Source organism: Psammomys obesus, unplaced genomic scaffold (genome assembly GCF_907164565.1).
Source record: "Psammomys obesus unplaced genomic scaffold, mPsaObe1.curated_primary_1811, whole genome shotgun sequence".
Taxonomy (NCBI): domain Eukaryota; kingdom Metazoa; phylum Chordata; class Mammalia; order Rodentia; family Muridae; genus Psammomys; species Psammomys obesus.
Window position 1 is genome coordinate 1206520 of NW_026590061.1, and position 16475 is coordinate 1222994.

General features: G+C 53.9%; 1 protein-coding gene across 1 annotated transcript in view; it reads right to left on the bottom strand.

The window, feature by feature from the left end:
• Far2 (fatty acyl-CoA reductase 2) overlaps positions 1-16475 on the bottom strand; it is a 57016-nt gene that overhangs the window by 11053 nt on the left and 29488 nt on the right. The window contains exon 2 of the mRNA XM_055605662.1: positions 3294-3519. Within this exon, the coding sequence (XP_055461637.1) occupies positions 3294-3482 (189 nt within the window). The 5' untranslated portion in view covers positions 3483-3519. The remainder of the gene's footprint in view (positions 1-3293; positions 3520-16475) is intronic.

A 16475-nucleotide genomic window follows, 5' to 3' on the forward strand; every position in this document is an offset into this window, starting at 1 on the left:
GGCTTCGAACCAGCAGTTCCGAACCAAAGCGTGGGTGCCTGAGCCAGCTGTGTAAAGATGTGGAAGGTGCTGAGCTGCTTCTGTCACAGCGGGGGCCAGCCACACCCCTTGGCTCCTTACTACTCCCCTAAGCAGAGCAGGTTTCAAAGTTGCCTGGGCCTGTTTTGCACATTTAACTTGCCAATCGCAGAACTGTACCTTCCCTGGCCTTAGAGACTCAGAGACTAGACGTAAGAAGCTGGTCTTGAGCACACTTCACTTGTCAGAACTCGAGCGCACATGAGCATCTACAGTCCGTGCTAAGGGCGACACACACCTCACTGCTCATCCTTTCACTCTGTGTCCCCAAGGGGGTTCCACGGAGGACCTCAAGGACAGAGTTGGGTGGGAAGATGGAGGCCAACCCGAGGTTACTTCCAGGCTCTGACAGGACCATGCTGAATTAGAAGGCACCCTGACTCCAGCAGCAACTTTGCCTCGTAGATTTTGTTCCCAGGGAGGCAGGCTGTGAGGGATGGAGGTGCGCCTCAGAGGGCGCATGGTCCTCACAGCTACGTTCTAGCTAGCCGTGCCACTTCCCCGGCACAGATCACACGCCTTGCGGAGAGCACAGTTTTCTGGGATTAATTTCTCATCTGTGACTCTAGAATAAACACTTCACAGGATTTCTAAGATTGAGTACGCAAGTCAGTGCTCGGCATAACACCTGTCACTGAACTGGTCCTTGAAAGCAAGAGGCTCATTCTGATTCATTGCTTTTTCTTTCCCAAAACTGCCAAATGGACTCTCTCCTCCTCCTCCTCTCTCCTCTCCTCCCCTCCCCTTCCCTCTCCCTCTTCTCCCTTCCTTCCCCTCTCCTCCCTCTCCCCTCTCCTCTCCCTCTTCTCCCTTCCTTCCCCTCTCCTCTTCCTCTCCCTCTCCCCCCCTCTCTCCCCTCCCCCTTCCCCCCTCTTCCTTTCCCCTCTCCCTTTCCTCTCCCCCTTTTCTCCCTCCCCCTCTCTGCCCCCTCTCTTCCCTCTCTTCCCTCTCTTCCCTCCCCTCTCCCCCTCTCTTCCCTTCTCTCCCCTCCCCCTCTCTTCCCCCTTCCCCTCTCCCCTTCCCTTCTCCCCTTCCTCTCCCTCCCCCTCTCCCCCTTTCCTCCCTCCCCCTCTCCCCCTCTCTTCCCTCCTCTCCCCCCTCTCCTGTTTCCTACCCTCTTCTCCTCTCTTCCCCCACACACCCCGTGTGGCACAAGCTCTCTTAGGGCGCCCTCAGTAGCCCAGTGCTGGCAACAGACCCTCAGCCTGTGTGCTTGCTGAATGTCCGGGACTTCAGGCTGGGATCTTATTACTAATGCTTCCATTCCCTCTTGTACGTGCCATCATCCCTTCACACTCTTTCACTTGGGACAGACTGAAATACACTACGCTCTAACCATGGGATTTCCTTTTCTTTCCAGGATCAAAGAACACCTGACCCCAAACAGGCACAGGCCTCTGCTTCCACCTTCTGCTGCACACAGAGGAATGCATTGCTAAAGACAAGGAGAAAGGGACCTTCCCCAACCACGGAGCAGTGAAGGGCGCAAGGAAGAAGCTGCAGAAGCTGCAGCAGGAGGAGCCATTGGCCACAGTGATGGAAAAGAGGCCTCCTCCCAGCGTCCAGTCAGAAGGCAGGTAAGGGACGTCTGCATCATCTGTCATTTTCTCCAGGGGCCTTCTCAAGTCCTACCGAGGGTATTTCTTAGTAGATGCAGCCCGGTCTTGCTGCCCACCATTTCTTTCTTTGTCTGATTTTCTCATCTCTCAAATGGTGATTGCCCTGTCTCTGTCCTCCTGCCGCACACACAGTGTGAGTCTAAAGACTGTCAACCAGAGGCTGGTGTGCCTGTACTTGCGTGTAACTCGGCTAGCTAAGCAAAGCTTGCAGGCATGAACAGATGCAGCACAGGTCTGTGAACTCGGGGAGGTGAAGATTATAGTGAGCCTGGCATGGTGGCACAGGCCTGGAGTCCTAGCCCCTGGGAGGTAGAGCAGGTACATTCTGAGCCTGAGGCCATTCTAAGTGATGGAACAGGACTCCATCTCAGGTACAATGATTCAAAAGTCACCTATTCATTTCTGCTCTTCTCTCTTACAGAAGCCATGGTGAACTGACAGAGTGTGGGGACATATGCATCTTTGATGAAGGTTTGAAACTGGTTCAGGCAACCATGACCTGGTTTTAAGGAAAATGAACAAAAGAGCCTGTCTGGGTAAAGGAACTCAGAGGTCATTGATCATATCTTTGTATTACACAATGCCATATTATTTTGTGCATTGGTACCTCATTTAATTCTCATACACCCTTGTGAAATAGCTTTTGTTGTTTGCGCTGTTGTGTGGATAAGCACTTGTGGAAGGCTTGGGCAGCCATGGCAGGCGCTCCATGCTGGCCGCTTCTCTGGTGTGAGAAGGAATGGGGAGGGCCACGTCTGAGCCTTTTCTACGGTTCTGTGCTGTTCACCGTGCGAATCCGAGAGCCGAACCTGACGGTGGGTAGCGACTGGGCTTAGACTTGTGGCTCCATCAGCCAGCTAGACAGCAGCCATGAGACGAGAAGAAAGTCTAAGGGAGCCGCCAGAGCTCTGTTAGTGACAGCGCGGGGACTGAGCTTGGGAACTCTTCAGACATGCTCAGGGCTATCAGCATCTGTGGCTGCCCTCTAGAGAGCCTCTTCTGCCAGCCTGGCCTTCCCTTCACTGACTCTGCAGGTTTCACAGTGGAGACAGGAACAGTAAGAACACTTCTGCTTCCAGTCGTGAAAACGATGATTTCCTTTCCTGCCCTAGAGATGCCCTAAGTACCTGTGCCGTCTTTGGGGACAGCCAGTGTCACTGTTGTGTATTTTCCTGTCCTCTGTGTGCTCCAGCCTGTGTGTGGAGTCCTCTGTGTTTCTTTTATAGCTGTTGTGGTAAAACACCCCAACAAAAGCAGCTTGTGGGAGGAAAGGTTTGCTTTAGCTCACGGTTCTGCCGTAGCCAGGAAGTCAAGGCAGTAGGGCTAGCCTGAAGGAATTGGTCACACTGTACCCACAAACGGACGAGAGCGCTCTTGCGGAGGGCTTCCCCCCTCAAACACCCTAACTGAGGTAATTAGGCATTGTCCCGGCGACCTAAATGCCTGTTCACAGAGGCCCGAGGCCTGTCTGCCGCGACTCTAGGTCCCATCACGTTAGTCAGCACTAACCGTCTGTTACGGAGCTGTAAGGGAGCATGGACACAGCCACTCGGCTCCAAGGTGCTGCCCATCACACTGCCCTCCCGCAGGACCCACCTTGCTGTTGAGGATCTGGAAGACCCTCTCCTGCAGGCTTTGTCCGGCCTTGGGCCTCACGAGGATGTAAATGGTTTTCAGGTGGGGGCTGGTACGGAACAGCTTCTCCATCAGCACCTTGCCCAGGAAGCCAGTGGCCCCTGTGATGAGGATAGACTTGCTGCTGTAGAAAGCTGCGATCATGGACATGGCTCTTGCTTTCCTGTGTGCTTCCGGGAAGAGGGTCCTGAGAAGAGAAAAAGCAAGTTAAGGTCAAGGGGTGTTAGAACTCGCACTTGCAGTTTGTCCGGGCTGTCTGAGGTCTGAATGGAGGAGAGCACTGGGGGAGCCGCAGGCTTCTGGGAGGCAAGATTTGCGCCGGTCAGTATGTCTGCGTCCCAGGCCATGCACTAGGGACCGTGGGAGGTTCGAGTGTGACCAGCTGCAGTCTCATGGAGGACACAGACAGGGGAGAGCTGTAACTAGAGCATGGCATGCAGACCAGCAGCGGGCACTGTCCACGGTGGTCGTGTCAGGAGAGGTGACTAAGCTGAAGGCAGGCAAGGGCTGGGGTTAGGGTGGTTTAGGCCGAAAGCGTGAGGATAACCCCCGAGGATGAGAAGCCAGGGCACACGGCCACCACATAAACATCACAATGCAGCTAACACTTCAGCTTTATTTAGCCACCATGTTGGGCAGACAGCATAGTTCCTCCTGGCCTTCCTGCCCCTTGGACTCCTCCTGGGCTGAAAATGGTGGCTGTCACCTCCCGCATATGCCACTCTGGGGGTTCAGCCGTGGTACACTACAGAGGCAAAGCAGATGAGGGAAGCTGAAAGCCATTGGCATTGGGGTGCCGAGGAGGAGTAGCTGGCATGGCGGCTGCCCAGGCCATTGGCGGGAGCGCTGGAAACAAGCTGGGGAGTTAGCTGACCAGAGGTGGCCAGGATTCTCTGGCTGCTGATGTGAGCGCCCCTCGTGGGAGGCCGACTGACAGCTGCCCAGAGAGCTCAGGAACGTCCACACCTCTGGCCGCTCAGAAGGTCAGTTTCAGGAAGGTTGTTTCCATGTTCTAGTGTCTGCCTCACCTCTCCTTTCCAGAGATTTGAGGTTTTAATTGCAGAGGCCGTCTTCCTCCGTGGTTGGCTGATTCCTGGATAGAGTGTTTCTTTGAGGCTCTTGTGATGGGGTGCCCATGATTACCTTTTTCAGCATGGTTGTGGCTGATGTAAAGAAAGGCTAATGATATTTACAAGTTAACTTTGTATCCTGCCACTTTGTAAACTGTTGGTTGCTCTTAAAACTTTTCCGGTGGACTTTTGGGGAGCTTTCATGTCTACTCTCTTATCGTCTGCACATAGGGAATGAGTTCTTCTTTCCTATGCAGCTCTCTCTCTCTGTGTCTCCTCATTGCTCCTGCTGGTGTTTTGAGAACTGTAATGTAAAGAAGTGCAGACAGTTGGTAGTCCTGACTTCTTACAGATTTTAATGGGATTGTTTCAAGTTTTTCTCCATCAAGGATGAGGCTGGGTGTGGGTTTGTCACCACATACAGCCTTTATTATGTTGAAGTTTGCTCGCTGTGGTCCTACTCTCTTCTAGAACTTTTTTATAAAGGCATGTGGATTTTGTCAAAGGCTTTTTGCATGAGAGAATCATGTGATTTATTATGTTTATTGGCTTGTATGCTGAATGCTTTCTGTTAGCTCACTGATCTTTTAAAAAAGTCTAACAATGAAAGGAAAAATATTGATCTATATGGTATAACATACCTACTATCTACCATATAGAGTTTATGATAGAAACATCACGTAAAACATATGCCACGTGTACCTGGTATCCTCAGAGGACAGAGAGGACACTGGATTTGCTGAAACTAGAGTTAGACAGTTGTGAGCGGGAATCGAACTCAGGTCCTCCGGAAGAGCAGCAGTGTCCTAATCTCTCTAGCCCTCGTTTCAATACAGTTGACTAAATGCATGTGCTGAACGTGTATATGTAGTCTGTGTGTTGTTGAGGCCTGACCACATGCAAGGCAACAAGGTAAAGTCAAATCTGGCGTCCAGGGAGCCAAGTCCGTGTAACTCAGATGTGGAGATCCGTAAGCAGAGACACAGACAAAGGAGACTTCCCTGTTAGCCCGGTTGGGAGAGCGGCTGAGTGAGCAGTAGAGCAGTGTGGCTGTGGTGAAAGGCTCTGTGCACAGATGACCTTCCGAGCGTCCTCCAGGCCAGCCGTGCTGTCGCCAGGCAAACCTGTCAAGTTCTGCAGGGGATAGGGCTGCAGAGCTGCGGCTGACCACTGTGGGGCAGGGCCTGCACACCCACGCACCTGGAAACAGACTCCTCCAGAGCCCCATGCTGCCCAGTGTCTGCTGTGGACAGGGAAGGGAGCAGTGGAGGAGCATCATGGGAAGTTGAGCCACTTTTCAATGCTAGTGTCTGCAGGGTCTGCACTCATCCATTCACCTTCCCTCGTTCAACGTGAAAACCGTGAGAGGCGCAGTCCCAGCTCAGGCCTCGTTCACCGAGCGACACAGAACCCTGAGCATGGAGAACGAGCCAAGACGGTGGCTCAGACCTACTCCAGTCTAAGAGACAACGAGCCAGTTCTTAAGGGATGGTTTCCTGAATATCTTCCTTCCTCCTTTCCTCCCTCCCTCCTTTCCTCCCTCCCTCCTTTCCTCCCTCCCTCCCTCCCTCCTCTTTGTCTGTCTGTCTCTGTCTCTCTCCCTATCTCTCTGTCTCGGTCTCTCACTTTGGATGTGCACACATATGTGTGGAAGCCAGAGGATCACCTTGGCTTTTTGGACAGGATCTTTCCACGGTTGGAATCACGTGGACTAGGCTTGCTTGCCACCCAACTCCCCCTCTCTCTTCCCCATGCTGGAGACAGCGCTTTGAGTGTTCTGAGGCCTTACGCTCCTGTGGATGAGTCTCCTCCCTGACCATCGCCTCAGCCCTTGCACCTGAAATTTCAGGGACATCTGTTGTGATCCGCCTGTTGTGGCCTGCCGGAGGAGCGCATTCACGCACACGGGATGTGCTGGATCTTAGAGCCGCGTGGCAGAGCGCCGTGAGCAGGGCCTGGATCCATTGCACAGCTGCCTCTTCCGGACCGCACTCCAAGCCAGGTGCTCTGGAGCTCTCTGGCTGTAGGAGCACACCTAGGTGGGAACGGTGCTTCCTAACATCCAGAGGCTCACAGAGAACCGCACTTCTTATTTTGGTTTAGGAGAGGCTAGACGCCACAGCCTGTATCCATTACCTTAGAGGGAATGTCCTGACCTCAATGCCCAGGGACTTCCCTGGCAGGAAGCCTCCACCACCCCTTTACTAAGCGTGATGGAGTCGGTGGCAGATACCGGCTCGAGCAGCAGGTGACGGGAGGTGGCTGAGGTGGCGCAGCTGAAGTGGGGTGTGGCAGTGCGCTTAGGGCCACCGCTTGCTTCAGTTGAGGTGGCCGGGGCTGTTCTTAAGGCTGAACTCTAAGCAGACCCATAGGCAGTTTGATTTGGATGTGGCGGGAATCGCAACCCACGTCTTTCACACCCGTCATGGTGGCACTGGTCCTGGAATCTGTGTGGAAATGAGCTCTTGCTCTGGGGACGCTATCTGATGGATGGGGTAGTCCTGGTGACCCGCTCTTGCCTTTCCACCATTCTGTTCCCACTCCGACTGGAGACAGGCACACAGGCACTCTGCCCCACCTGAATGGGTCGATTCCTGGTGCATCTGGAACCCGAAAAATCACCACTGGCTGGTCCCAGGGAACCTGGCCAAGGGCAAGCAGGACCTGGGCAGAAGGCCAAATCTCCTTCAGAGGTGGTGTTGCAGGGCCGATGTCTCTGACCCAGTGTCCCCAAGGAATGGAGCCTTTGGTGGGTGTGAAGTCTCCCGACACACCACGCTCGGAAGGATTGACTCAGGTTTCTGACCTCAGTCCACCAAAGGCGACTGGCTCCTGGAGTGACACTGGGGAGTTGCCTCTCTGGATGGTTGCACTCAGAGGCCTTAGTGGCTCTGTCACAGGCACGTAGATTGTCAGAATTGGCTAGTGACAATTAGATACAAGTTTACTGCGTCTACCCTGGAGCGAAGACACGGCGATTCCAGGGCCTCGGTCACTGCCATGAGCTAACAACTGTGCTTCCTCTATGTGGGAAGCTGTGTTTTTACAAAGGCTAGCACAGAAGCTAGCTGAATGGGGTAGCGCGTGGTGAGCGAAGCTGGTTTTCTTAACGTGAGCCACTGGTCACGCCCTGTGCTGCTGAGCTGACAGTCTCTCAGGAACCATCAGAATAAACACAGTGCACTATTTGGAAATACACACCAGGCTCTGATAACTCGCTCTTTCTGAGTTTGCTGGTGCTTCCCCTTTCCAGCTGCCTCCCTGTCAGAAGAGCAGCACTCACAGGAGCCTACCCTTCTGGGAAGGCGCAGGGAGAGAAACCCAGGAGGGCCTGAGGGTCTTTAAGAGCACACACTTTCAATCTGGGGAAATCCCCTCCCACTTGTGTTAAGCTTTAGGACGAGAGAAGAAACGTGCATACCTGTTGTGCACAAGGCTGGTCCATGGGAAGGGAGCCTGTCAGAGGGGGGAAGGGGGGGCAGTTCCAGATGGCTGGTCCATGGGAAGGGAGCCTGTCAGAGCGAGGGGAGGGGGGCAGTTCCAGATGTGCACAAGGCTGGTCCATGGGAAGGGAGCCTGTCAGAGCCGGGGGGGGGGCAGTTCTAGATGGCCAAGCTGTGACACAGGGTGGGACAGCCCCCCAGTCAGCGTTTGGGTGTGCGTTGACGCTCTTCCGCCTCTCTTTTATAGTGACACGCTCTGTGGTCACACTCTGCAGAGCGAGTGAACAGGTTGGTAAAACGCCCCTTCTCTGGATGATGCAGAGCATGTTTCTTACGTAACGTTAAGGCCACTGTTGTGGCGTCTGACCTCTGCCCCCTTCATTTTTGTGTTTACGTGGTGATGCTGCTTATTGCTAGCCTTGCCTCACACCTAGGGCTGGGTCTGTGCTCACACCTAGGGCAGGCCTGTGTTCACTCACTAAATAAAAAATAAACAACTTACTTTAATTTTTATTCCTATTGCACCCCACCCCCAAGTGATACTTGAAGTATGGTGCTTGCCTTCTAAGCTCTGCCTTGCACACCTAGGAATCCACGCATCCTGGGGGTAAATGACAAATGTCATATATATGTATAACGATTTGAAACACAGTCTCTCTCTTTACACACACACGTAAAATATATTCTGTATGTAGCCATACAAAATATAAAAATGTTAATTGAAAGTGCCTTGGCAGGAGGGAAGACAGTCTAAAGAGATTCACTCGTGTTCTTCCCGTTCTACCAGATCAACTAAGTACTTGGAATTATCAGCAGGAATTGGACCACACAGGGAGGAGAAGGAAGGGCAGGCATGCAGGTGCAGCCAGCGGGCTCAGCCTCCTAGAAAGGCATTCCACAGGGCGCTGACAACTTGCTGACCACCTCGCAGGAGGGAGGGGAACTGAGTTAGCGCTGGGCCTGGTGGGCGGGACCACAGCTGGCCAGGATGCCTAGCTCCACAGACCTCTCGCCTTATATTGAGACCTGGACTTCAGGAACCCCCGGATGGAGGGAGTCACTGAACCCCGCTGTTTGCTCTCTTCCAAGTGTGTCCTCGCTGGCTCAACCCCCTGTCTGATTTTCACCCCTGCTTCTTTGAAGTCATGAAGTGAAGGGCTATCTGAGCCTGACTTGTTAGGTCGGCAGGGGCCAAAGCACACACCCTTTCTGCTCCGGAAGGCAGGGCAGAAAGGAGGTTTTACGTCTTTTGTGTTGTGCCTCCTGGAAAATTTGAGAAAGAAGGGATGGAAATGCAGAATAAGATGTGCAGGGTAATGGTTAGGAAGTATGGCTGAGGACAGAGGAAAAAGCGAGGAATCCCAGCCTAGCAGGGTAGATGGCAGAAGACAGAAGGTTCAGTGCTAAAGAGGTGGGTCCCCATGGGGGCTGGGGATCTGTGCAAGGCCTGAAGAGAGAGTCAGCGTGCCCCCAGAATGAGCATTAAAGCTAGCTGTGAGCCAATCACTGTGGGCACTTGGACCCACAAGGCTCCCCAGGAAGAGGCCAACTGCCTGTGCTTCCCACCCCACGTGGCTGTGAACCAACTGGCCTGAAGGTCGTTTCTGTGAAGGCCTTGAACACTGTGTGTGGTTGGTGTCTAAAGTGAAGCTGGTGCCATTTCACATGGGTCCTCGTGAGAGTGACCTTTATCTTGCCCCTGTCCCTAGGCTTTGCAAAAGCTCTTCATGGGCGGCTGCCATTTTCTTCCTGGGATTCAGCATGTCAGCGGGGAGGAGAGGATAGAAAGTCATTCTTGACTTGGCCTGACCCTTGAGGCAGCAGCCGACAAGGGTCAGCCGGGGTCGAGCTGGGAACTCCCTCCTTCCTTCCCTCCCTCCCGGTGCCCCTCCTTCTCTCCCTCCTTCCCTCTGCATGTGGAGGGGAAACCATGGTGCCAAACAGCCCGGGGAAGTGCTTTGCGCTGCGGGCGAGTTCTGATCACGAGGCCCCTGAACGTTCTAACCCCTCCATCGGGCCTCTGAGGACACCTGGAGTGTCTTCCCGCTTCCCAGACAGGAAGTGCACTGCATGAGCACTGTCAGTTTCCCTGGGGGAACTCAATGGTGTTTGCTCATGACAAGTCACAATGCCGATCCTCGCATCGCAGAAAACGAAACAAGTTCTGCTTGTATAATCTCAGCACTCTGCACACACAGGCACCGCAGCACAGGTCTGGGGACTGGACCTAGAGTCCTGTACGTGCCAGGCACGGGCCCGACTGTGCCCTGGCCTTTGCCTCACTGTTAACTCTGAGGCAGGGCTCAGGCTGGGCCTGAGGTCACCCTGCGGCCCGCACCCTCTGCCTCGGCCTCCTAAGAACCTGGCATTACAGATGTGCGCCACCAAGCTCAGGTGATCTGTCCTTCTGTCCACACTCAGGCACTGACATGAAAACACGCCCTGCTGGGCCATTGCACATACATGTGAGGACGGGGTGCTCTCAGCTGAGCTCGTGCTGTCCAGGGCACACCTGAGAGGCTAAGAGCAGACGGGTGGGAACAACAACATCACAGTAGCACTTTAACTCGCAGCTGACGCCCCAGGCCTGAGAAGCCGTCCCGTATCTACAGTAAACAGCTGGGGCGCTACCCTGCTCTGAGCCTTCGTGGTGGCTGGGCTGCTACTGTTGGAAAAGAAGAAATGAGGGGCATGATCTGGGAATCAAGAGAAGGAAGTCTTGATTTACAGAACTCAAGTACGAGATATTTAAAATCTCGAAAAATCAATTCCGCATCTTTCTGAGAAAGTCTTTGTAGCTCCCTTTCCAATAAAAACAAAACTTGTAATTGCAGCCCTGCAGAGCACTCACACAGTGAGTTCAGAGGCGCTCAGCGCCGAGTGCTCACGCGCACACACGGCGGACGGGCCAGGCGCATCCTAGTGCCAAAGGGCGCCTGTGGGAAGAAGGCTCAACCCTGTAAGGAGGTCAGACAGGCTCTGTATTAGCACCGAGTGGCCCTCGCTAGTGCGTGAGGACTACGGCGCTGGCCCGTCCGCCGCTCAGGCAGGCTGACAATCTTACCTACAGTTTCCTAGGGAGCTGGTCTGTCGGTTCCCACCCCAAGGTAATTTTCTGTACAATTAAGTGAATCCAAAGATGCAAAGAAGCTCAGTTACCCCAAGAAAAAAACGCTCTCAAATCGGCTGACAACCAAGCTTGTTTCTTCAGAGCAGAAATGACCCCCAGAGGCTCACCGCTCACAACACGAGGCAGCTCTGTGAAACGAGCTTACAAAAATGCAGAACTTAAGAACATAGGTCCTAATTGGCTTCTCCTATTCCTGTGTCATCCAGGGAAGACTGTCAAAAACCACTTATCTTAGACTTGTGTTTGGTGACAGTGGAGGCAGAGCTCCAGGCTTAGCTTCTTTCCCCCCTCAGTCACCTGCATCATGGGTGTGGACACGCAAGGAGTGGAAATGCACACACTTCACTGGAAGTTAGAACCATGCCATAGGTAGACAGCGGGCAAAAGGCAAAGAGCCCAAGTCTCAAGAAAGCTCAAGTTCTCAAGAGAAGATATCCGAAAGGCCAGAGGCACAGGAAGAAGCTGTCCAATACCACCGATCAGCAGAGAAGTGCAAGCCAGAGACACAGCTGGACCAGAGCACAGGGAGAGCTGCTTGGCAAATGTTACAGACGGCAACACTGGAGAGGACGTGGAGGACAGGGGTGAGTCTACACGGGACGGGAAGATGGTGTGGGTGCTCTTAAAAATACCGAAGAGGAATGATGCAGAAATCCTGTTACACAGGAAGGAAATGACGTCACGTCGCTGTGAGAAAGCCAGCACCCAGGTGCTCTCAGCAGCAGCTCGCACAGCGTCAGGAAACGGGTACAACCATTTACCCACGAATGCACAAGATGCTCTGGGCAAGACCGCACACTGGGCGGCTTGCGGACAGCTCTCAAGATGACAGGAAGAGAAATTCGGACAAGTTTTGCCCTAAAGATCATTTGAGTAGATAGATGTTTGAGCAGCTGAAAGCATACACAGGGAAACGTGTGGCCTGTTACAAGGAAACACATATGATTCGTGGGGGTCAGTTAGAAACGGACAGTCAGCACTGGAGAGTTGGCTCGTTTGTAAGCGTGAAGACCCGAGCTCAGATCAGAAGCATCCCTGTGAAAAGCCAGGCGTGGAGACGTGCACTTGGGAGAGGGGGAAAGCAGCTCCCTAGAGTGTGATGGCCAGCAGTCCGCCAGGTCAGCGAGCTTCAGGTGAGAGACCTGAAGCCAGCTGCCAGCCTTCACAGGAGCCGCGCATGCGTGTGCCAGCACACAGACACGTGTGTGTGTGTGTGTGTGTGTGTGTGTGTGTGTGTGTGTACTCCACACAGGAGTTAAAATAGTCATGATCAGACAGTTGTATTTCTGTCTAAATTAATGTTATTTTAGCTCCATGGTAATTATATTTTAGCCATCATTTTAGAACACGTTTATTATGTGTATGCGTGTCTGGCCTGCATGAATGTATTGTACCATGTGCACTGACCCAGAAGCCAGCGAGGGCATCCGGTCCCCAGGAGCTGGAGATAGACACTTCTGAGCTGCTGGATGTGTGCTGGGGATTGAACCTGGGCCCTCTGAACTGCTGATCCTCTCTAGCCCTGTTGCCTTTCCAACAGTACACCATTAGTAAACCTCTCCCCAGGGAGGCATGAGGGTGCCTGCAGGCGGGCGAGGGCGGTGCCCACAGAGAAGCCTGGTGGCCGTAAGCGTCTGGACAGTTTGAGGTGAACTGGTCCCTGCTCTGTGGGACGTGCCCTCTGCCACCTCACCCTTCCAGGACACACTTCTGTTCATGAGACTCTTGGGAAACAGAGCAGGGTGCCGTGGGAGGTGGGAGTGCTGAGGAAATCGACAGAGAGAGGAGGAATTTCAAGGACATGGAGGTCAGAGGGAAACAAGACACTTCCAGAATCGAGGAAGTGTGAAAATTCTTCCCAGTGTGCAAAAGCGGCTCTGGGTGTCAGAGGGCGGCCACGCCTGAGCTTGCTGTGTGCTGACGCTGTCTCTTCTGTCACCGTGATCCGCTCGGACAGAAGCACTTGAGCGGGAAGGGTGATCCTGCTCCTGGTTCTGAGTTACTGTCCTGTCTGTCACAGAGGGAACTCACAGCATTGGAGACCGGAGTTGGTCAGACAGCGTCCAAAACCAGGAGCAGCAGACGCTGTGTCCCAGCTTGCCCTCCTCCACCCTGGAGCGGCCTGGGCTCCTGCAGAGGGAGGGTGCCCCACACCTCAGTCTGTGAAGGTCCATTAGGGTGACCAGCACAGTCTCCCGGCATCCTCAGGCCTGCTCTCCCTGGTCATTCTAGCTTCTGTCGAGTTGACAGTGAACAGCGCCTCACAGCTGCGTGGTGCCAGGGATAGTGTTCTAACTGCCCGAGTGAGGACATTCAGGGAGGAAGGGCGACATGCAGTGACTCAGGGAGCAGTCACTATGCCCATCTGTAGCGAGCGCCACCTCACTCCTGCTTTGGTCAGCACGAAACCAACCCAGCAAAAAGGCAGAGGGCGTGTCCGTGCTTCTGTGGGAGCAGCCCCTGCCCTGCTCACCTCTGCGCACACTCCGTGGTGGAAGGCAGGGTCTCAGGAGCTTCCCCACGTGGTTCAGGGGAGGCTTTGTGGCTCATGTGTGTTGAGCGCTAGCGACCCAGGCCGGCCTTGACCGCATCTGGAACTCAGCGTCCTCCCGTCTCCACCAGCCTGTGGTCACAGGTGTGCACCACCGCAGGTTCGGTTGTGCCAGGGATCCAGGCAGGACTCCTGGGTATGTCAGCAAGAGCTCTGTCGGGTGAGCGCCATCAGGGCGAACTTGGTTCTTCTGTTCAAGGCTCTTCAGGCCTCTCCAGCAAGAAAAGCTGACTGCACTCGCCGGCATGGAAGTCCTCACCTTTCCTCGCGTAAATGCGCTGAGACAAGGCAGCAAGGGGTGTTCCTTACACGCTAGTCTAGGCCAGTGAGTGCAGATCACAGCTGGCCTCGCCAGCCCTGACTAAAGGTATCACCCAGCTTCTGGGGCTGTGGCTAGCGCCTTCCTGCTCTAATTACCCTGAACCAAATTTCAGGCATTTCTGTTCCCAAACCAGAAGCTAGACCTAACATCCAGAAGCAGAGTCCCTGCTCCTCTTCCCGTGCCCCAGCTACCGGTCAGGCAGTTCTTTCGGACATTATGAAACCTTATGTCCTAAAGTGGATCTGGCCCACTAGCCTCGCTCTTAGCCAGAAGACCAGCCCCCAGGGAGGTGATCTCCTTCTCTCACAGCCTCCAGGGTGCTGCAGCTCTGCAGTGTTGCTGGCCAGTGGTTCTCCACCCATCTCACTCACTGGGCTGGCTCCCTTCAACCACACCTTCCCTGGGTGCTCCCAGAGCAGGCCGCTCCCCAGACAGGGAGCTCCCCACAAGCTAACAGTGTGGGAGCACGGCTGTGGCTCTCAGGTTCATCTCAGAGAAAAGAGGCGAGGAGAGAGGCGAGCTTTCTATTGGTTGGTTTTCTTGCTGTAGCTCCGTAACAGATTTCAAGTGAAGGAACTGTGGGAAAATTCCAGGATATACAGAAGAGTACCCTTCCAGAATGCAGGGTGCCATATCTGCAGGTGCCCGGGCTGTGGGTGCCCGGGCTGTGGGTGCCCACTGTGTCCCAGTGAGCATATGATGTGCCTTTCCAGTAGGCTCTTAGAAAGCTGCAGCCACTGTTCGCCGTGTTGCTGTGGCTTAAGAGTGCCTGCCCGTGTTATCTGGGTCCCCGAAACATCTTTCCCAGGTCCTGCCGACTGTGGCTCGCTCTTCCAGGCATTCGTTTGGGAGGCAGTCACGAGCGGGCACAGGAGAGTAGGAGTGAGAGGAGGTGGGAGCAAAGGCTGCTGGGAGGGCACTATTTTGCTGAGAAGTAAATTAGACTAATAAAAGTAATTTGATAAAAATTTCTAGAAGCTTGCTACTCTGAGCTCAGTTCCTGGAGCTTGTGAATCAGCTCCACAAAGCTGTCCCTTGCCACGTGTGCACACATATACGAAGACATAATAAATGTGAGGAAAATGTATTTTAAGGAAGCTAATTATGACTTTACCGAAGTAAACCAATTATGCTGATTGGTTTGCACTGTCATCTGCAGGTCAGCTGGGGAGAGGCACCTCAGGTGAGGAATTGCCTGCATCAGCTTGATGCCCTGAGTAAGGACTGATGATTGCCGTGCAGGCCCCGCCCACTGAGGGCAGAACCATCCTTGGTGGTGGGCTTGGGCTGAGAAGCTCAAGCTGAGCCAGCCAGAGAGGAGCCAACCAGGGGAGTTGGTGCAGCTTCTGCCTCAGTCCCTGCCTGGCTTCCTCAGGTTGGGCTGTGGAAGCTGAAGCCCCTGCGCTGCTTTTGGGCAGAGTGTTTATCTCGGCCACAGATGGCAAAGCAGGGCAACGAGAAAATGTACCTGTTTTGGCCCTGGTCTTAAGTCTACTTCGAATTTTAATAGCTGTGGGGACCTCAGGAGACATTACCACTGAGTGGGACACTGCTCACGCCCCAGCTGAGGGAATACTGTTGAGACATTTCCATTTTAGAAAGCGGACTGGTTGGCAGACAGAAACTGTCCAGAAAACACAAAGTTGTGACAGTTAGAAAAGACAGCACAGAAAACTCGGGGAGTGCAGCAAGCACCAGGAGCACCTGGTCCCCGAAGTTACCAGACACAGGAGGGCCTGTGCTGGACTCTGGCCTGAGCAGCTCACATGCGCTCCTCCTCCCTTCCCCTGTCCCCTCCTCTCTCACACAGTTTAAACTGAAGAAAGCCGTCAGAGCCCATACCACTAAGTGAACGCAAGCACAGAGGTCTTGACTCTAGGAACCGGAGGGACATCTAATTTCTTATTGCAAATGCACCCCAAGGAATGAGCAAAGGCAGTAAGGGCGCTGCTTTTGCTGAGCTTCCTGTGGTGTAAGCAATGACTCCTACATGGCCTCATCTCTTTAGGTGATCCTTGCAGTAACCCCATAGGCGGCAGGAGGCTCTGCTCAGGCCGCCGGAGGGCTTTGTGTAAGCCCGACAGCAGAGAGCGGGCAGAGGCTGCAAACCTTTACCTCCATGGCCCGGAGGTTTGGAAGCGAGAGAAACTGCAATTAATTCTGGGATTGAAGCAAAAGGGCCAGAGAGGCCTGAGGGCTCATTAAAATGACATTTGTTGAACGAAGCTGTGACCCGTGGTTGTGGGGCTGCCAGGCTGTCTCTGACTCTGGACTCCTCTGGGATTTCGACATCAGCATTTGTCTTGGTATCTTACTGCCGGTATCTGCTGCAAGGTTACGGCTAAGTGTACAGGGACATTCCTTGTTTCTGACCCCATCCCTGGCCTCAGGACAGACTCCCACAAGAAACAGCACTGCTGAGAGCTCACCTTCACCCAGGCGTCGGGTCGAAGAAACAGCCACGTTAACCACTGAGAGCATTACATAATTGGAGTTATCTTGCAAATTAATCTTTGATCAAAAGCACAGCCCCTGCCGTTGGCGTCGTGACATCTTCGACGCTTTTTGTGCCAGCCGCTTCCCGAGACATCTGCACAGCGCCCTTCCAACCCTCCCAACAGCCCTGT